The sequence below is a fragment of the Protopterus annectens genome, chromosome 10.part0, assembly GCF_019279795.1.
Source record: "Protopterus annectens isolate FY-2018-M chromosome 10.part0, PAN1.0, whole genome shotgun sequence".
NCBI classification, from domain to species: Eukaryota; Metazoa; Chordata; order Ceratodontiformes; family Protopteridae; genus Protopterus; species Protopterus annectens.
Window position 1 is genome coordinate 71386213 of NC_056744.1, and position 22961 is coordinate 71409173.

Sequence of the window (22961 nt, forward strand, 5' to 3'; positions counted from 1 at the left end):
TTACATTGATCTCAAAATACCATGATGCTGTGGAAAGTCTTAAACACCGTAGGTTTGTTATCTTTGTGCATCACAGATAACATTGTTATATATTACTGACTAATTTAAGCAAACTACCAATCTCTGGAAGCAAAAATATGTTGTTTACAAGTATAATTCTGAAAATAACTATCAATTCTCAATATTCTTTTCTTAGCTGAGTGTTTTTGGTTTCCTAGTTGGAGCAGTTTTCCTTATGCAAGCCCTCCCTTATTCCATATGGATTTTTGCCAGGATGTGCAGTTTCCTTTCAAAGTCACACTGGCAAGTGAATTAACATTCATTGAAACTGCCCGAATGTGTGTGTCTGTGGTATAACTGTGTCTAGTAGACCATCCAGGACTGGTTCCATGTCCTACATCCCTTGCTTGTCATGAATAGCATAAACAGGGTATTGTCAAATGAAGGAATGAATCATAAGTTATGTCCATCTATTGCAATTAACATTTATTTTTACTTATTTATTTTAATATTTTTAACTGGATATATACACTGGTTTGAAGACCTTTTTGAAGGATGAGCTGGCAAACAGTATACAACAAAAGCAGAAACAAAATAATACAATTTCAGAAGAGGGTCAGAGAACAGTGGTCTCACACAATTATTAGTAGCAAATTGAATATCTACTACATCTATCTCCCACTATCCCTCAGATGTCAGAAATATAATGTATACACATGAAACAGATGTCACTTCATTCTAACTGCCAAGTGAACATTTTTCTAAATTTACACTTAGTGTGGCACTTCTTTCCACCCACATCACTTTACACTCCTTCAGTCATTTTCATTCTCCACAACAGCCATGAAGATGAGGGAGACACAGACACATCTATGAATCATTTAGACCCAGAACTACAGACACTTTATATATGTTTCCATTCAGCTCTCAGTATTCCATCATTCATTGCCCAAATCTAACTAAGCTCCATTCATCTTCGTGCACTAACAACCGTGTGATACTGTGCCACCCAAATAATGTCACAGACATTATCACTAATTCACTAATCTTCCCAAGCAATCCCCTCTGAAACAACGACCTCTTTCACTTTGTTTTCTCACGGCTTTATCTTCCTTTGTTTGAATTGCTGCAAAAACTTTTCAGCCTTTGCTATTGTGTGTGTGTGTGTGTGTGTGTGTGTGTGTGTGTGTGTGTGCGTGTGCGGTGTGTGTGTGTGTGTGTGTGTGTGTGTGTGTGTGTGTGTGTGTGTGTGTGTGTGTGTGTGTGTGTGTGTGAGTGCCTGCATGCATGAGTGAGATATAGTGACAATTGCATTTATATAAAGTGCTTATTTATACAGTGCTGGTGTATATATGGCAATGAACATTTGTAAAAAATCTAATGCGCAGCTCTCAACCTCTTGGCTTAAGAATCAGGCAGAAAACCAAAATTATAGACTAATTTTAAATATTGCTCTTGTGTACTTAGAATGCTGCTATTACAACAGGTTTTGCTTTATTATGTGTTTTCTGGAGAATATGAAATCTCAAACTTAAAAGTATGTTTATTATTTAATGATTGCAGAACTTAGCACATTGCCAGAAAACCACACATTTTATATGGAACAGACCAAATATATAAAGAAAAATCATGGACATTCTACAAAATCAAGGTCATTTGAGTGCCATGATGTAATGTGAATTACGTGGAAGAACTTTGTAGCCCATGACTTCAAAAAGGTTTGCTTCTCTTATAACAAGAAATGAAGCTGTTAACTGGAAGGATCTGTAGATTACCAAGAACCTACCTGTGGATCTTCTCCAGGAATGCCACAGACTTAAATGTGGATAGTGAATGGCTATTACAGACCTGTATGCGGATGTAATGATAGTTATAAGGCAGTCTGGCATAAACTCTGGACAGTCAGAAACTGATATGTTTCAGAGACGTTAAGCTAAGCTGTAGGTAAGAAGAATTTATAAGGGATAAGAATATACTGCACATTATTTATGTTGTAAGTAAAGTCCAAGTTTTATTTTCAGCACTGTAAATAAAATATATTTATATAAAATAGACTGTCTCCACTGTCTGACAGACAATAGAATATATATTTCTGGATTAAACAGTACAATAATCAGCATGTGCCAACAGATCACCTACCTGTTTCATCAGTGGATTAGCATTGCCTCTGACGACCACAGAATTGTGAAAACAAAGGGGTATTTCCATAGTTTTGCAATACACAGTCACAAATACATTTCTATCTGAAAATGTAATGTAGATGCAGTTCCACTGTACAACAAATCATATACAGCAGAACTGTGCATGAGAAAGCTATGTTATACTTAGTAGAATTATGTGCTTAACAAATATGTTCTTATTTTATGTTTGCACTGATAGCTTCAGTGCTAATCAGTACATATACATGTATGTCTGATTTAATACAGTGAAGTAACTATCTTTGATGCTTACAGATCCAATGAGTATGGTCCATGGAACTAATGTATTAATATACTTTCCTGTGTGCAACAAGATGTTTTCTCATCTGATCTGTGTTTGAATTGAATTTTAGTGATTTCTGCTCTCACGTCTTTATTTTTGGACCATGTCATAGCTGAAAACAGTCCTTTGGCAAATCTATTGTAGTTAACAAATAAATCCAAATAAATACATGTACCTCACAACACATCTACAACAGCTGGAAAGGCCGCAGAAATACCTCACTAAAAGAATCACAGGCCTAAAGCAGATGCTCTATGCTGACCATCTAAAAAAACTCCAGCTATACTCTGCGGCATATCGTCTACTCAGAGGCGATCTCTGCTTAACATACAAGGCCATGTCAAACCTTGAGCTGTTGGACATGCTCCACTTAAAGAAATCCCAATCCCTCAGAGCCACACACTTTAGGGATCTAAACCTTGTCATCACAATGAACAAAACATGCTGGAGGGATAGGTTCCTGACCCAGAGACTCCCCATACTCTGGAATAGACTGCCCATACATGGCAAGCAGAGAGCCTCCTTAGCCTTCTTCAAAAGGAACCTTGACAATTGGGTGGGAGATAGAAAATTCACCCCGGGGATTACGTCAGTCGCCCTGCTACAGGGGTCCAGGGAAGTAAATATTGTGGGAAGAAATATCCAGGGAATTGTTATGGCCCTAGAGTTGATAGCCTAGTACCAACCTATGAACCTATATCAGTAGCTATAGCTATAGCTATACATATGTATATCTATCTATCTATCTATATGTACGTGTGTGTGTGTGCGTGTGTGTGCGTGCATGCTTGTGTGTGTGTGTGTGTGTGTGTGTGTGTGTGTGTGTGTGTGTGTGTGTGTGTGTATATATATATATATATATATATATAGATATATAGATAGATATATAGATATATATTTTATATATATATATATATATATATATATATATATATATATATATATATATATATAGATATATATATATATTTTATATATATATATATATATATATATATATATATATATATAGTCTGACACACACACACACAAAGAAAATGTGTCTGCAAGGAAAAACAACATGTGACTTGCATCATGTGAAGTAATAGTCTGCAGTGTTTTTCTTCAGTTATTGCTTAGTTTCTTTGCTAAACAGACATCTGTTATTTTACAAAACAGATAATATCAGGCAATACCAAAACTCTGAGAAGTTAATGCATGCTGTTTCAAGGTTACACATGACATACTTTCCTATTTTGTCTTCTTTAGTCATAAACAAAACTCACTTCCTGCTCACCTGTGACTTTAAGTATATTATAGCAACCCTGAAATCACAGTCTTCTCCTCCCAGCTGACACTCCTTTCTGTTTTGGTTTGGAGTGCCTATGTTGTGGTACACTACAAAAAGGAAGGAAGGAGAATTAGACTTTGAAAGAGGCTTTGTGTGTTAAAGAAACTGGAAGCAGAACTTCTCTCACTGGAAGGGTGAATCCAAGTCGGAAAGAAATGAAAATGATGCACTTTCATCTCAATCTGCCTGGGGCAGCCAGGAGTGCAGCAATGGAGATTCTTCATCATATAGACGGAAGACGATCAAGATCTGGTTCCACCTTGTCGACCTCTTCACGTACGTCTGATACTGCGGAAGGTAAGACCATTTAAAAAGGGTTGCCATGAATCTTTTGCCATCTTTATATGTGCCATGTAAAGTGGGAGATATTTTTAAATAACTTTTTTTATCCAAATTGAACCTAATTAATGATTGTATAGCAGAAACACAGAGAAACTAATTGACATTCTTAGGGTCAAAGTTTTCAAATGAAGTAAAGGGGTCTCATTCTAGGATCTCCAGTAAGTTTACAAAGGAGGGTAAGGGGTTTCATTCTAGGATCTGCTGTAAGTTTACAAATGATGGTTTGGAGTTGTATTCTCTTATTTGCTTTAAGTTTACAAATGGTTTTTGGGGATTCATTCTCTGATGTGCTGTATATTCATATGTGGTGCTTATTGGCATTTTACTCTTTATAGAGTTTATTGTCTAATTTCAGAAGTGACTGAATAATCCCCTGGCTGCTTTTATATATTCCCCTACTACAGTGGACACTTCAGACCTTTAAGATCCTTTATCTTTCAGTCAAGTATCCTCCTTCCATTAACTGTCAGCTGTGGCACAAGGCAGAATATAAAATTCTAATTATACCATTTGCATATCTTTATATGCATGAGCACACACGTAAACAAAATTGTGAAAATAAAGGGGTATTTCCATAGTTTTTCAATACACAGTCGCATATATGTTTTTGCCTGAAAATGTAATGTAGGCAGCAAAATGCAGTTCCACTGTGCAGCAGATCTTATATAGCAGAACTGTGCATGAGAAAGCCACAAGTGGCAGAGTTATACTTAGAAGAATTGTGCATGACAAAACCAGGCATATCAGAACAATGCATAAGAGAACAATGCACAACAGAAGCATGATTGAGAGAACCACATATGACAGAACTGTTTATGGGAAAAGACATTATAGAATCATCCATACCAAAAACATGTATGAGAACCATACATGACAGAACCAGGTAAATCAGAACCATGTAAAAGATAAAAATACATTAAACACAGAAACTCTATGCCCCCCCCCCCCCACACACACTGAAGACATATGCTAGAATACAGGAGCATCACATACATATTGTACACAACTGTAGTACCTGCACACTAGAAGTATAATTGAGGTTCGCTGCTCAACTTGATGTTGCTGTAAAAGTAGCAGTGATATTTAACACGAGTATTATTAGCTGTTAAGAGTATGTTACAGTAATAAAGATGACGTCCACTATGATTTGTCAAATAACATCTGTATGAGCTTTCAGATGGATGAAAAGGGCCAGTCATAACCTTGTCCGGGCAAAAAATAAAAGTAAAGTAAATAAATAAATAAACAATAAAGTGCCTCCTGCATTACCTATTTAAGGGAGAACTTTACATACCCTTGAACAAATATGTACCAACTCAACAAATGCACAAATACAAAGAAAGGAAAATCTTCCAAAACAATGAAATCAGTGCTGATACATGCTTAAACCACACTGTCACTGATTAAGTGATTACCTATGGAAAACAGGGAACAGAGAGTTCAGGACTGATGAGCTAAAGTTGACCTGATAGAACATCATCCGATTTAAGCTTGAAAATAAATAGGAAAGTTGTAAAGGTCATAAAGATGACATTGCTTTTTTTCATATTATGGTCTGCAAAAAACAAAATGCTTAATAGTATGAGTACACATCTATTATTCTTATGTACATGGTACACATATGTTAGGTATGTGACACAATAGTTTTTTTAATGTTGCATAAAATACTGTGCCTACTCATGACAGTTTCCAAGCTGTCAAATGTAACACTCAACAGTATCCTAGTATACAGCTACCATCTGTTATGATCATTGCATACATGCCTGATTTTCACAGTGTATATGTTTCTAACAATTGTGGCTAAGCTAACTACCAGTGTCTCACCTTTGTTAATTTCAAGAAATGCTCAAGTATTGTTGTAGCTTGTGAATGGAGGACAGTGCCACCTATGACTGGGTCAACTTGCATTACCAATATGTATGCCCCATTGATTTTCTCACTGAGGGACCAGATGCCAACTTGTGGGCATGAGTGTCTGACATGTCAGAGGAACTCTATGCTTCTTTTTCTTCTTTCAGCTTTTCCCTGTTAGGGGTCACCACAGCGGATCACCTGTTTCCATTTCTTCCTGTCCTCTGCATCTTGCTCTGTCACATCAACCACCTGCATGTCCTCTCTCACCACATCCATAAACTTTATCTTAGACCTTCCTCTTTTCCTCTTACCTGGCAGCTTCATCCTTTTCCCAATATACTCAGCATCCCTCCTCAGCACATGTTCAAACCAACCCAATCTTGCCTCTTTAGCATTGTCTCCAAACTGTCCAACCTGGGCTGACCCTCTAATATACTTCTTCCTAATCCTGTCTCCCCTCGTCACACCCAGTGCAAATCTTAACTTCTTTAACTCTGCCACATCCAGCTCTGACTCCTGCCTTTTTGTCAATGCCGCCGTCTCCAACCCATATAACATAGCTGGTCTCACTACCCTTTTGTAGACCTTCCCTTTCACTCTTACTGGTACTCGTCTGTCACAAATCACTCCTGACACTCTTCTCCACCCACTCCACCCTGCCTGTACTCTCTTTTTCACCTCTCTTCCACACTCGCCATTACTCTGAACTGTTGATCCCAAGTATTTAAACTCATCCACCTTTGCCAACTGTACTCCCTGCATCCTCACCATTCCTCTATCCTCCCTCTCATTCACACACATATATTCTGTCTTAGTCCTGCTGACCTTCATTCCTCTTCTCTCAAGAGCATATCTCCATCTCTCCAGGGTCTTCTCCACTTGTTCCCTACTCTCACTACATATCACAATGTCATCTGCAAACATCATAGTCCAATGGGACTCCTGTCTGATCTCGTCTGTCAACCTGCCCATCACCAGTGCAAATAAGAAAGGGCTCAGAGCTGATCCTTGATGAAATCCCACCTCCACCTTAAACACATCCATCACTCCCACCGCAGACCTCACCACTGTCACACTACCCTCGTACATATCCTGTACCACTCTTACATACTTCTCTGACACTCCCGACTTCCTCCTTCAATACCACAACTCCTCTCTAGACACCCTGTCATATGCTAAAGACACAATGCAACTCCTTCTCACCTTCTCTGTACTTCTCCATCAACACTCTCAGAGCAAACATCGCATCTGTACTGCTCTTTCCTGGCATGAAACCATACTGCTGATCACTAATCATCACCTCCCTTCTTAACCCAGCTTCCACTACTCTTTCCCATAATTTCATGCTATGACTGATCAGTTTTATCCCTGTGCAGTTACTACAGCTCTGCACATCACCCTTATTCTTAAAAATCGGTACCAAAACACTTTTTCTCCACTCCTCAGGCATCCTCTCACTTTCCAAGATTTCATTAAACAATCAATACAATTCCACTGCCATTTCTCCTAAACACCTCCATGCTTCCTCAGGTATGTCATCTGGGCCAACAGCCTTTCCATTCTTCATCCTCTTCATAGCTATCCTTGCTTCATCCTTGCTAATCCATTGCACTTCCTGATTCACTATCCGCACATCATCCAATCTTCTCTCTCTCTTTCATTCTCTTCATTCATCAGCCCCTCAAAGTACTCCTTCCATCTGTTCAACACATTTTCCTCACTAGTGAGTACATTTCCCTCATTATCCTTTATCTCCCTTACCTGCTGCACATCTTTCCTAGCTCAGTGTCTCTGTCTAGCCAATTGGTACAGGTCCTTTTCTCCGTCCTTAGTGTCCAACCTTTCATATAACTCTCTATACGCCTTATCCTTAGCCTTTGCCACCTCTCTCTTTGCCATGCACCTCATCTCCTTATACTCCTGTCTACTTTCTTCATCTCTCTGGCAATCCCACTTCTTCTTCGCCAACCTCTTTCTCTGTATACTCCCCTGTACTTCCTCATTCCACCAGGTCTCCTTGTCCTCCTTCCTCTGTCCAGATGTCACACCAAGCACCTTTCTAGCAGTCTCCCTTACCATCTCTGCTGTAGTTACCCAGCTATTTGATAACACTTCATTGCCACCCAGTGCCTGTCTTAACTCTTCCCTGAACTCCACCTCACAATCACCCTTTTTCAGTTTCCACCATTTGATCCTTGGTGCTGCCCTCACACTCCTCCTCCTCTTCTTGATCATCAACGTCATTCAACAGACCACCATTCTATGCTGCTTAACAACACTTTCCCCCATCACCACTTTACAGTCTCCAATCTCCTTCAAACTGGCCCTGCTACATAGGATATAATCCACCTGTGTGTATCTCCCTCCACTCTTGTATGTCACCCTATGCTCCTCCCTCTTGTTAAAATATGTATTCACCACAGCCATGTCCATCCTTTTCGCAAAATCCACTACCATCTGACCTTCTGCATTCCTTTGTTTAACACCATACCTACCCATCACTTCCTCATCCCTTCTATTCCCTTCACCAACATGCCCATTGAAATCTGCTCCAATCACCAGTCTCTCACCCTTGGGTACAGTCAACACAACTTCATCCAACTCACTCCAAAATGTTTCTTTCTCATCCATTGCACACCCAACTTGCAGAGCATATGCACTAACAACATTCATCATTATACCATCATTTTCCAGCTTCATAAACATCACTCTATCCGACACTCTTTTCACCTCCAAAACACTCTTGGTATACCGTTCCTTCAGGATAACCCCTACCCCATTTCTCCTCCCATCCACACCATGGTAGAACAATTTGAACCCACCTCCAATACACCTAGCCTTACTCCCCTTCCATCTGGTCTCTTGCACACACAATATATCAACCTTCCTTCCATCCATCATATCAGCTTGCTCTCTCCCTATACCAGTCATGCTGCCAACATTCAAAGTTCCTACCCTCACTACCACACTCCTAACCTTTCTCCTCTCTTCCTGCCTTTGGGCATGCATTCCCCCTCTTCTTCTCCTTCTTCGGCCAACAGTAGCCCAATTTCCACCAGCAACCTGTCGGCTAACAGTACTGGTGGCAGTTGTTGTTAACCCGGGCCTTGACCGATCTGGTATGTAAATCTGTATTGGTTTCCACATATCTCATTTGGCAGATGTTTTACGCCGGATGCCCTTCCTGACGCAACCCTCCCCATTTATCCGGGCTTGGGACCGGCACGAAGAAATGCACTGGCTTGTGCATCCCCAGTGGCTGGGTTCTCAGAGGACCTCTGTACAATACTGTATTTTAACCATCATCAGTGAGTCAACACATGTGAGTATGGGCAAAACACAGGAGACAGCATAATGTTTTTGAGATAAATGGTAGTGTAGATGACCACTAACACAGAAGTCCAGCTTGTGTCCATTGCTGTAGCCTAATTTGAAGATATTATTCATACCTATCATATGTCAATAGCATTCATATTTATTAGTTGGAGGTATCATGAAATATTTAAAGATTGCTTTTGTCCATATTTCAATATATTTGCTGTTTCTTCACATCTTGATAGTACAATAGCAGAACTGCCGCTGTGTGCGTCACTTTGTCTTTCCCACTCTGCATGCCTTCTTTGTCCCATTCCTTTATTACATATGGCTTGCTTCTTACAGATTAATTGTACCAGCCATCTATTACTGGGTCATACTCTTACAGCTCTTGCTTACTGGGGCTTCTGTTACACGTTTTCTCTATCTCCTCTTCCTTGATATTGCAGGGTTCATACAGATTGTTATGATATTACTGTCTTCACATATACAACACTGCAGTAACTAACATAGTCACGGCTCTGTATTTCACAAATATTCCTTTGTATTGGTTTGCTTTGAATTGGACACTGGTGTCACTTGTTTGCATTTCATAATATTCAGTCATTCAGTCGTTCACTTATTCTTTTTCACAACTTACCCCATAATTACACTTGCTTTCTTTTTTTTTCTAGGACTATTGTAGTGAACACACTTTCAACATGTTTTAGTGTTAACATTGCATTTTGTAGTATAGTGCTTTTAATAGCATTTTAATTTAGTGTTAGTAGTTTTATATGTCAAATATTATAGATGGGTAGAGATCTAGCTATATGTGTGTGTGTGTCTATTAATATATATATATATATATATATATATATATATATATATATATATATATATATATATATATATATGTATATATATATATATATATATATATATATATATATGTATATATATATATATATGTATGTATATTGCTCTTTTTTTGTTTGTTTGTTTTTTTTTACAACATTGTACTTTGGATTACTATATTTTTTAGGTCTAGGTGGTGCTAGAATACTGGTGATGAACTGCTAATAAAGAGGACAATTTGAGGATACATGCTTGATGACTGTAGATCAGATAAACATTTTTATCATACCCTTTTATCAGCACTCATTGCTTTATGCATGTACGCATACACACACACACACACACACACACACACACACACACACACACACACACACACACACACACACACACACACACACACACACACACACACACACACACATTCACATACATAAACATACACATGCACATATGTATACTTATATAAAGCAGGTGGAAGTAATGTAACATTTATAAGAATAAAAGAATTGTGGAACCATATGTAGGGGGCAGCCCCTACAGCAAGGAATCCTGAAAAGCTGCCACGTATGTGGGCTAACCATTATATGAATTGTTATGACATAGTTTGTGTAGGTACACAAGAGATGCATCATTGTGTAGCATAGTTCAACTTGCTGACTTACATAACAACGTATATCATTCTATAATCAAATAAAAATGTCCTTGAACAGATCACCTTCATTTAGTAAAGTAATAAAGCCATGAGCATGGTCGACATGATACATGTTCTGTTAGCACCCCAATTGCTGACGGATGATAGTGAGTGTTCCAGGCCTAGTTGTCCATCCACAAGTGAGATGCATGTGTCTTGCTGCAGGCATAACATTTATGGGGTGTAGAGGCAAGGACTAGCTTAAAAGATTTCTGCTGTTTAGCTTCACATAGCACATGTGTGGAAGCAGGTACCCACCCAGAAGTCAAGTACAGCAGAAACTGTACCACTCCTGCCAGCTAACAATGTAGTGAAGGGATAGAAGACAAAATATGTCTGAGTGCAAGATGACAGCCTGTGACCCCTGAATCTCGCCTCCTATACCTGTTGTCCTCAGAAATTCTGAAGAACAGAGAATGAATGGGTCAGTATGTGGTATTGATATTTACAGAGAATTTGGGGAGGCAAAATAGCATGAAATAAATGGGTAAAGTATGACAATGCCCTAATATTAGTTTAGAAAAATGTGACTGATGCTATGATGACTGAGCTGTGTCAAGTTATCCCTTGTGGATCATACATTGCCCAACTCTCATAGGAATTCTGCAGGGTTATTGTGTTATAATAATAATTCTAGCAAGTTCCTAGTGGGTTAGACAGGCTGTCAGGTAGGTGGTTACATTCTTGCTAGAAAAGGATGTGTTTTGGGTTTTTTTTCTTAATTTATGGTAAATGTCCTACAGTGTAACTTATTTTCACATAACACCTACATCTGTACACATTGGTACGGGTGGACTGTTGGTGAGGAGGGGGATGAGAAATATACTAATGGCTTGTAGATGACAGTGTGGGGAACCGGAATGAGTTAGCAAGTAAATAATAGAAAATATTGCATGGCACACATATTTCTACCTTTCCTATACAGTTTACTCCATTTTAATTGTTGGTCTTCATACTATCTTCTATGCCTTCCTTGATGTGTCTTCTCTGGAACTTACCACAGCTCTGGTCTGGTCAACTGGCCACTGTGTTTCATATTTGGCTTTATTATTGATGCATAATAAGCCAGTACTAGTTCTCTCATTTATTGCTATATTACATTGCTTTGTACCATTAGCATCTAAGAACCTTCTCATTTAATTGGTCATGCGTCTTAGCTATCCATAAGCCATCTAGTACGGTGTCTCACAGTACAGTAAATGCTATGTGGTAATCCATGTTTAGAAATCAGTGCTCATCTGGTGTGCTTCAGATGCTTTAATGATAGAACTTAGCAGTCATACTAAACAACTATGAGGTACTTATTTCTGTCATTATCTGTTCCACACTTTGGACTGCTCAGCTAGCTGCACTTTTTTCTGGCAACACTTGTAAAAAGCCCTTCCATTTCCTCTATCTATCTATCTATCTATCTATCTATCTATCTATCTATCTATCTATCTATCTATCTATCTAATGACCCAGGGGGCCTTTCTAAGCATAACCAAGTTTTCCCAAAAGAATAATGATGTCCTGTATCTGTATCCAAACAGGACATTGAGGGACAGGCATTTATAAGCTACCTCTAAACATAAGGGACATGGATGGCACGCCTGTTGTAAATTTCCTATTCCCCATCCACTGCTCTGTTACACTTAAATAGGGTACTAGACAAACTCAGCTTCACATAGATAGGAATCCTGTTCCATAGGAGGGAGAGTCTCTGGGACATGTATCTGTCTTTCCAGCATGTTCTGTTTAAGTCACAGACAAAATTTAGATCTCTAGACTTTGTATTTCTGGTACTGTTTGAGTGGGGTTTGCGGATGTCTTGTAAGCCAGGCATAGATCACCCTCAGCAATGTATTGAACACTGAGCAGAGGGAAAGGGCTTTAAGACGTTCTGAATAAGGCAGATGTGTTAAATTACACTTTTTTATTTATTTATTTTGAGTTGTCTTAAAGAGAACATGCAATGTACAACAGGAAACATGTCTGTTTTAACAATAAGGTAACATTAACCTTGTCAGTTTTACAGTTCCACAAAGCAATGTTCTTACTTTTTGAAGATGGCTGACAAGTTTTCAACAAGAGTAAGTGGCCCATAATTAGCCAATCTCTGATCATAGAAAGGCAACCTAACAGAAGAAGTGCTTGTGTGAATTATCCTGTCATAGGTTACCCTTATGTGTTTCATTGTTCAATCGATTTATTCAAAGGAAAAGGACTGAGTTTTGTTTTGACATGCAGAGTGCATATACAACCAGTAAATAAAATACGACAAACAAGCGTCCAAGGAATCGTTTGGTACATATACAACCAATGTTCAGCCACATTTTTCTGAGGATCCTACATATAACAATAAAGTTAAAGGCATACTTCCATTGTTATTATCTGAACATTCCTAATGCTCAAAAGTTTTTATGCCAAATCAAGATCTTTACAGTGAGACACACAATCTGAAGCCAAATATACCCATTTGGCTAGAAGTGAATAATTTACAGAAATGGTGTGCATGGTGTGGATTTTCTTTATAGGAAATGAATGGATGTATTTATGCATTTTTCTGAAGAATGGCAATGTTAATTATTTTCAAGGTGCAGGAATTTTACTATGTTTAGGATCTGATCTCTGGCTGATGACAGTGATGAGTTTATTGACAGGTAAGCAAAAAGAAGTTGTGGTTCCTTAACTAATTCAGTGAATAGTATTATCCCAGAAGAAATGTAGCGCTCCTGGCTCCCATGGTCTCCAAGGTAGGTAGCATGAGTTTGCAGAGCTTGGCACCAGTTTCAGCACAGACATTTGATATGATGTCTTCACTCCCATCAAGTTCAGGCTTATAAAAATTATTCTGAAGCAAAGTCCACTTGTTATGGAGAAGAGATAGTTCAATGTAAACAGCCATATTGTCAGTGAACATGGAGGTGTATGTCTAGTAGTCAGGTGATTGATTATTTGATAACTTACGGCACAAGAAAACCTTTGAAATTCTCTGTTTTCTTAGCAACTCATATATTTCACAGTCATAAGGCTTTGAATAATTATTTGTCTAGCTTGTATACTAGAACATGATGAAACCTGCTTATTCCTGGATGTGCCGTCCCTGTAGTCTACATAATTACCTCAGCCACTGTTCTTACAATTGTACCTGTGCTAACAGGAAATGGTGCGACTACCTTTGTTGTTTGCATTTTCTAGGACTACATTTTGCAAGCATCTTACATCATGTGCATTAATTTAACAGATGATGAAAATAGTGTGTCAATAACCATATCTTATTAAGAGTCATAATCTGCAGATGTTTTATCAGGTAGTCAGAACCTTCAACAAAAGAAGAACATTTTATGATAAACTACACATAATACAGTTAGTGTTACTTTTCCTTTTAAAACTGTGCCTTCCTTCACCAGCTCAACAAGAATGCATTGTTTTCTTCTTTAAAATTATGATCTTTTCAAACTGTTGAAGTTAAAAAAAAAGGAAATGTAATACTAAATGTATTAAAGAAAATGTATATTTTTTACAAGATTTGCTTCTTTTGCTGAAGGGATAAACTTAAGAAAGAAATTACCTTGATTAAATATTTAGAGGGACTCCCAGTACGCCAACACCATATTTGCATAGCTGTTGGCGCACATGGTGCCCATCGCAACCCCAGTCTGCTGATGATATAGCTTATCATTAAATATGAACACATTATTGCTCAAAATGATGTCAAGAAGGGAGCAGACAAGCTCTATCTTACCAATACTATATCCTGAATGTTTCAACAAGACCAACTTAACATATTCTATGCCTTCATCATTAGGGATAACAGTGAAGAGTGATGTGACATCCATAGTTACCACTGTACAGTTCTTAATTATCTGAATTACTACACCATTCATATAAAATTGTCAAAAAATGCTTGTTATCTATTAAAACTCTACCCTACACAGGGTACTCTACACAGGAGGGATATTGCTAAACCTTGCTTCTCTGAGAGAGTAGTGAACAGTGAAAGAAAGATCTCTGATGCAAGAGGCTCTGCCTCAAGAATGTGCATGAAGTATTCTATGGATGTTCAAACTATCTGCAATATTATAAGGAAAAAACTGGCAACTACTTGTATCTGATGATAGGTATAGGTCAGTACTAGGTAATAAACCCAAGTTTTGCTATAAGAGCAATAGATCATTAAAACAGTTGCTGTGTTATAAATCCACTAATAAGAAGGTTTTTGCCTCTGATAAATGTGGTACATTTCCATATAGAGACTGCAACATGTGCAAATATATTCATAGCAGTTATTCCTATGTACACCCAGTGAGTAAGAAGAGGTATGTCTTTCATTTTTATGCAAATTGCAGAAGTAAAAATCTAGTGTATCTGTCATTCTGTGTGAAATGTGAATGCTACTTTGTAGGTAAGACAAACAGATGTTTGAAAGACAGAATTAGAGAACATTTAAATTACATCAGGAAGAATGATGTCCATAATGCACTGTATAAACATGTTCTACAGAATGACACCAGTCATACTTTTAAGTTTTTAGTTTTGGAATTACTTACACCTAGCAACAGAAAAGTTGATCTAAGGAATACAACAGAATGTAAAGAGACGAAATGCATTCTAGAATTGCATGCAGATGGTAGGAAGGGACTTAATGGAAATGTCCCTTTAAGACCAGTTCTTAGATCACGTGACCCGGTGAGGTAGCTGTGTTTAAAAGATGGTTTGTTTTTAACAGTTTTTAGATCTGATGTGCCTGTTTAGAAAGGCGTTAAAGCACTTATCTGTGTTTTAGCCTTGCTTTTATGGTTTTGTTTTCCTTTAAATAAAATCCATGATTTTATACAGCAACTACAGTGACTGACTGGTTGGATTTACTTCTGTTTTTACTTTTTCGCATTTAACCAGTTTTAATCCGAGTTTACAACGTCTTCTCTACATTTTACTTCCATAACAAGTTCAGTAATGCAGCATTTTGGGAGCATCATCACTTTGTTAGATAACATTTATTTTTATTTATTTATTTTTGTTATATATACTAGTCCAGTAATAGATATATTATTAGATAAAATGAGCTTTTCCTTCAATTAGAAGCTAAATATAATTTTATATATTTTTTAAACAAGAAAGATTGGTATTAAATTATAAAGTACTGTACTTATTTTAATATTTAGTTGTATATTGCTTGTGTGATTTTTCTCATAGACGTTGATTTAAGTTCTCTTTGAATTCTGTGATTACTGATTTTTATTGTTCTTTTCTTTTTTATTCTATTTTTTTATTCATTTGAAGCTGAATATGAATTCGTTAAATGAGTATGCCATTAATGATTTGCTAAAGCACAAATATCTTGTACAGTGTAATAAATGCTATGCATATTTAAAGGTAACATCTGATAGCACTGGTGGTCTGTGTTCCACATATAAAAAGTTGGATGATTTGCTTACCATTTTTAGAAGTAAATCTAGACTTACTGATGATGTTTCCACTTGTGTAACTGCCACAGCTTGGAGAACTGTTGTTACATTTATTAATAACTGGACTATTGAGATAAATAATGTTAGACAAAGAGCAAATAGAACACATTTAGGAAATGATGTGTCTATTGTCTGGAAAGATCGTTCAACCCTATGAAACAAGATGATGCCCCTAACAACTTTGGAATTCTGGATGCAAGTATTCAGCAATCTGAGGATTTAGAGTGTTTAAAAGGAAACAAAAAAAGAAAGAAAGGAAGAAGTTCACAACAAATTACAAGGAAGAAAAAGAAAATGATAAATCTGTAAAGTAAAGAGAATACTTACTAAAAGGACACTGCTTTGTTATGTAACACACAGATTACAGGGAGTGATATTAGAAGGTGAAGATTCTTCAGATCTGGTGAGAAACGATATGCTTGTAACTGGTGATTCTATTAACAGAGGAACTGATATTTACATTTGCAGAGAATATAATGAATATGGAATAGTGTTATGCTTGCCAGGAGCAAAAATAGAAAATGTAAGACAAGCGTTGGAATGCCTTAATGTAATGAAGTACCGATCTGTTTTCATTCATGTCAGTACAAATGATCTCATCAGCAAGGGCTCTCGGACTGTTAGTAGGGAACTTACAGTCCTCTTAGCTTATAGCTTGTACAAGTGTTAGGATGTATCTTTCTCAAATCATATATAGAAAGGATAGTCAGGTCACTGTGAATGAAAGATTTTATGGGAAAAATACCTACATGGAAAAAATGTCCCATTTTTAAAAATGGAAATGTGTAGAGTATCCGGGCCTAGTTTTGGGCATACGTGTGCTCAGACAGGATCGTTTACATTTCTCAAGATCAGGGAAGAGAATTTGTGCAGTAGTTATTTTGCAGTATTTGACAAACACTAGGTAGGATTTTTGCCAGGTTAAAAATTTAACATTTCACAGATACCAACATTTGATACATCTCTGATGTTTGTTAATGCTAGGATCATTAATAATAAAGTTTTTTCATTGGAAAATTTGATGTTTCTACAACATTGATGTTGTTATTTTTTGTGAAAAATGGTTAAAGAACAAAGATCGGAAACCAGTTCTGTCAGGGTATAAATGTTTTACTATAACAGACATTCTAACAAAAAGTCAGGTGGAGGTGTTATGTTAAGGAATAAAAATAGTTATGAGACCTGTGATTATTACATGTTCAATGATAACACCTATACAATGATTGTATAACTGTGACAATAAAGACAAACCTGGAACATATAACAATTGTTGGAGTGTATAGACCACCAAAGTCAAGTGCAGATGACCTAGAGGAATTTATACATTCCTTGCATGAAACACAGGAGGGAAGAATAATATTAAATGGGGAATTAAATTTACCAGAAACAGACTGGAATAATATTAATTCAATAACATTAGTAAGGAAATTATTCACAACGTATATTCAGGAACAACAATTACTTCAGGTTGTAAAAAAAAACGACCTGGGAATGGAACATACTAGACATTGTCTGTGTTCCTAATAAAATTACTGTTACTTTATGTCAGGTTTTATCAACACTGATGTGCAGTGATCATGGGATTATGAATGTTAATTTATTGCTAGATAATTCTACCAAACTGAAATCTAAACCAATGCACAGAAGATTAATTACAGATTATATGAAAGCAAAACAGTCACTATTAAAACTAACTGTTGTGATGTGTTCAGTGGAAAAACTGCAGATGTAATATGGAAAGTTTTGAAAGAGAAATTGAATGCAAAACATCAAAAAATGTTTAACATCAGGATCTAGCCATACAACATCAGGGGGATATATTTCCATAAGAGCAAGATACCTGATTAAGTGAGAGACAAATGACATAAGAAACTGAGGAGAGGTTGAACTACAACTTTGAAAAATTAAATAAACAAGCTGGACAAAGAAATTAAGCATAGTGTGAGACATGATCAAGAAAAATTTAAAGATAATTTATATAAAGATATTGCACATATTAGGAAACCTTTTTATAGCTACATAGGATGTGGAAGGGATAAAGACACACAACTTGATAAAGTGTGTGTAGATTCTAAAATTTATTCTCAGACACAACAGATTATAGATGTAGTTACAAAATCTTATGCAAAAACAGTTTGGCTCCACAAAGTGGGTAATAAGTTGTCCTAGTGACATCCAGGGAACTGCAGAAACTGGAATCAAATTAGATTATATTAAAAAAGAATGGTGCAAACTGGATCCAAACAAAGCACAGGGAGGAGACGGAATTATTAATAATGATCTGAGAACACTTCAGTGCCATTATATCTAAATATGGGGAAATTCCTCAAGATTGGAGACAAGTGCTTATTAAACCTGTCTTTAAGAGAAAGGGGTGTAGGACAAACCTCAAGTCATATACACCCTTAAGTCTTCTTTCATGTCGTGGAAAAATAATGGAAAAGGTAATAATGGATAAGTTATTGTCAGAATTGGATAGGTTGGGACTTGAAACCATATATCAGCATGCATATGTTGAAAACAGATCTATTACCACCTGTAACATAATGTTCTATAACAATATGATAACAGCTATGAATGAAATATTGTGCTGTGATGTAATTTGTATAAATTTAACTTCAGTATTTGGCAGGGTCATACACAAAACCCTGATCAATAAAATAGGTATTGATGTATTCTTAATGAGATGGATAGCTGCATGGCTTACAAATAGGATTTGGCAAGTATCATACAGCAACTGGACAGGTGAAATCCATGGTTACAGTCAGGGTGTCCCACAAGGCTCTATCCTAGACCCTTATTTGTTTAGATTGTATCTTTCAGACCTAACATTTTCATCCAAGGTGTTCTACAGTCTATATGCAGATGACCTGAAATTGGGTAAATTGATTACATGTGTTACAGATAAGGCATGTCTGCAAAAGAACTTGACTAAATTGACTATTTGAGTACAGGAGAATAATATGCTGATAAATACATCAAAAACTAAGCATATAAAATTTGGGAGACATAAATTGAAAGATGAATATGTATACAGCACACAGTGATTGAAACTGTAGATTCAGTTAAGGACCTGGGTATACGGGTAGATCCAGCTTTGAGTTTTTCTAATCATATCAGCAAATTGGATAATGATAGTTATAGAACTATAGGATTTTTAACCTATGCTACCCTGCATGGATACCGCATATCAGGTACTGCATTCAGGTCTGAAGCCTTCCAATTTGCATATCATGAACATACAGGGGAAGAGTATGTAAAGGAAGACTATAAACAGGGCTGTTGTGATAAATGTCTTAGAAACTAAATCTTTACTATACAAAAGGGAAAAAAAGAAACTTAGAAGAAAGAAAAAAAATCTAACATTAGTATTGTATGGGATAAAACAGTTGACCATGGAAAAGTTTTCAAAAAAAAGGGAATACCTTTTGTAGCCAGGGATATGGAATGCTCAGAGTGTATATGAGAAAATATTCCTTCAGAAGATGGCAAGTGTTTTGAACAGTATCCTACGGATATAGTGCATGGTGAAACAAAAATGGAAGTCAACATGTATGGATCAGACAGGGATTAAGTTACATAAGCAAACAGCACCACAGCAACACACACAGTGTCAAAAGTGGAACCCTTAAAGCAGGCTGCAGTGAATCATTTTGCAGAAAGGTAGTTATTTAGTAAACCAAGTATCTTGTTTCTTTGAATTTCTTCAGTACACATCTCTTGCATTGTGATTTATTGTCTAATTCAATGTCAGAGCAGTCTCTCTGAATGGTACCTTCTCTACTAATCACTGACTCTAATGGAACATGACAAACTTTGATTTTTTATTAACCTGTGTTTTGTTTACAGTTCAGGCTCACACAGTGATAGACACAGACACACACACACACACACACACACACACACATACACACACACACACACACACACACACACACACACACACACACACACACACACACACACACACACAAACATATATACAATGTCTGTCTCCGAGGTGTAGTCATATGAAACTTTCAGGCTGCACATTTTTTTCACCACTACCATTTTTCAAGTTTGTTTTTTCAACCATTACAAAATAGTGTACTTCCCTTTCTAAGAACAAGTGAAAGCACTGTATTTAACATCAGTAACTTAATAACTCCTGTTGAAGGGCTCATGCTAGCTTGAAAGCTTAAGTAATTGCAAAACCTATGTTGGTTTAATAAAATATATTACATCACATCTGTGTTCCAGTGTCTTTGCATTAAATACAGATATTAATTGTCAAAACTGTTTTCTTTGGCAGGTGATGTAGGTCATACAGATGATATCCCAATCTTGGTCATCTCAGGAACAGAGAATTGGGAGATCGACACCTCATCCAGGAGTGACCGCAGAGGTTCTGTGAACTGGGAGAAAATGCCAGAAATGGACAGGTCATCCAGCCCCAGCAAGGAAGCTCTCAATGAGGAAAAGAAAGAACTCAAAGTCATGGCAAGGGAAGGGCGATGGTCTAACAGTCTCAGTCAACGAGCTTCTGCTTATAGCCATGTAGTTAAAAACATCAGGTGCCGCTCAGTGACACCTGATGCTGAAGTGTATAAAAGTATAGCAAGTAAGCTGTTTGGAGAGTGCAGCATAAGCACACACCCACTGCCTGAGTTCATGGAAGGCTGCCCAATACCTCACTACTGTCTTAATGCTGATGGAATAACTAGTGTTAAAAAGATTCTCATATGCATAGGCAACCAGTTCCCTGATATTACTTACTGCCCAGTCCTTCCTTCTATTGTTGCACTGCTATTGCACTATTGTGAAAATGAAGCTGATTGCTTTGAGCATGTTTGCAGGATTATAGGCTCAAATGACTCCAAGACTCACTATATTGATCAGACATTCCTTGTCTATGAAGCCTCTTGTATGACATTTGGTGACCTTGTCAGCAAACATTGTCAAACAGTCCACAGGCTGCTTGTTAACACTTCCCCTAGCATTCTGAAAGTCTACTCAAAATGGGCCACATGGATGTTTGGTGAGCTCCCATTTGAGTATGCCATTCGGGTACTAGATGTTTTTCTAGTTGAAGGGCAGAAGGTATTGTATCGTGTTGGCCTTGCCTTGCTTAAGCACTACAGATATTATGTGGCATCCAGAGAAGCTGAGATCGCTGATGTTCAAAAAGACATTCAGAACTTCATGAACAACATTGGAGAACATGTGACCATTGACAGGCTATTTGAAAAGGCTTTCAGAATCAGACTATTTTCTCGGAAAGAAATTCAGTTGCTTCAGCAAGCTAATATAAATGCCTTGACACAGAAGGGTATCACAGTAAGACAACGCAGGTAAGCTATAATTTTATAAATATATGTGTGACTGTGTGTGTGTGTGTGTGTGTGTGTGTGTGTGTGTGTGTGTGTGTGTGCATATGTGTGTGTGTGTGCATGTGTGTGTGTATGTGCAGATATATATATATATATATATATATATATATATATACACACACACACACACACACACACACACACACACACACACACACACACACACACACACACACTGGTCTATTTTCGTTCAACAAAAGTGCACCTTGTTGAATTCCAAAAAGCAGACTCCCTTTAAGTGAAAGTGCAGTTTAATGAAAACTCACTTTCGTGAAATACATATCAGCAAGAAAGTTTGGCAGTTCCAGGATGCTAACTTGTGGAACAACTGGTGTGGTGTTATTTAGTTCTTATTTACACTTCCAATGGGAGTGGAATGTATTCAATAGTTGGGCTTGTTGATGTAGATCACGGTACAGTGAGGATAAGGAAATGTACCCTTTTTCCCACTGTAGTGCGATCTCAGAGTTAGTATATCTAATTATCAGGTGTGGTGGGTGCAGGGGGCTTGCCCCCCTGCAAGAATTTGTTTTTAGTGTATATGTTTGTGTTTTTGTAATTCGTTGATGTGTATTTTGTGAAAGTGCGTTTTCATTAAACTGCACTTTCACTTAATAGGAGTCGGCTTTTTGGAATTCGACAAGGTGTACTTTCTGTTAACGAAAGTAAACCCATATATACACCCCCCCCCACACACACACACACACATATATATATATATATATATATATATATATATATATATATATATATATATATATATATATATATATATATATATATATATATATATACATACATAAAATACTTCACAATATGGTGCATTTAGTACAGTTTCTGTTGGCAGAACAACTATTTATTATATTAGCAATTATTTATTTTATTTTATTTTATTTTACATTTGTTTATCGGAAAAGTCCAACTGGGATAATACCCATTTTCAGCAGAGGCCCAGAGAGAAAAGCTCCATATATAGAGCTTATACAAACCTTATACCAGAAATTATACAGAAAAATATACAAGGCATACAGTACGCCAAAAATTGCATTCTATGCTATTATAGCTGACATTTGTATTATACAATCATCTGATATAATTCCTTGTTGTAGTGTAGACATTGCAGATTCACAAAGTAAGCTGAGGAGGGGTTTGTAGGGGAACCTGGACAGAAAAGGATGAGGTTAGAGGTTATGTAGACATGAGAGAGAGCATAGATTATGAGGTGGTCAGGGAACAAGAAAAAGTGTGACCAAAAACTATTTAACCAGGTTAGCCTGGAGTATTACAGG

General features: G+C 37.1%; 1 protein-coding gene across 1 annotated transcript in view; it reads left to right on the forward strand.

Moving 5' to 3' along the window:
* Positions 1 to 3915: 3915 nt before the first annotated feature.
* LOC122812774 (TBC1 domain family member 24-like) overlaps positions 3916 to 22961 on the forward strand; it is a 168270-nt gene continuing 149224 nt past the window's right edge. Inside the window, exons 1-2 of the mRNA XM_044084847.1 lie at positions 3916 to 4108; positions 20595 to 21633. Coding sequence (XP_043940782.1) covers positions 3967 to 4108; positions 20595 to 21633 — 1181 coding nt within the window. The 5' untranslated portion in view covers positions 3916 to 3966. The remainder of the gene's footprint in view (positions 4109 to 20594; positions 21634 to 22961) is intronic.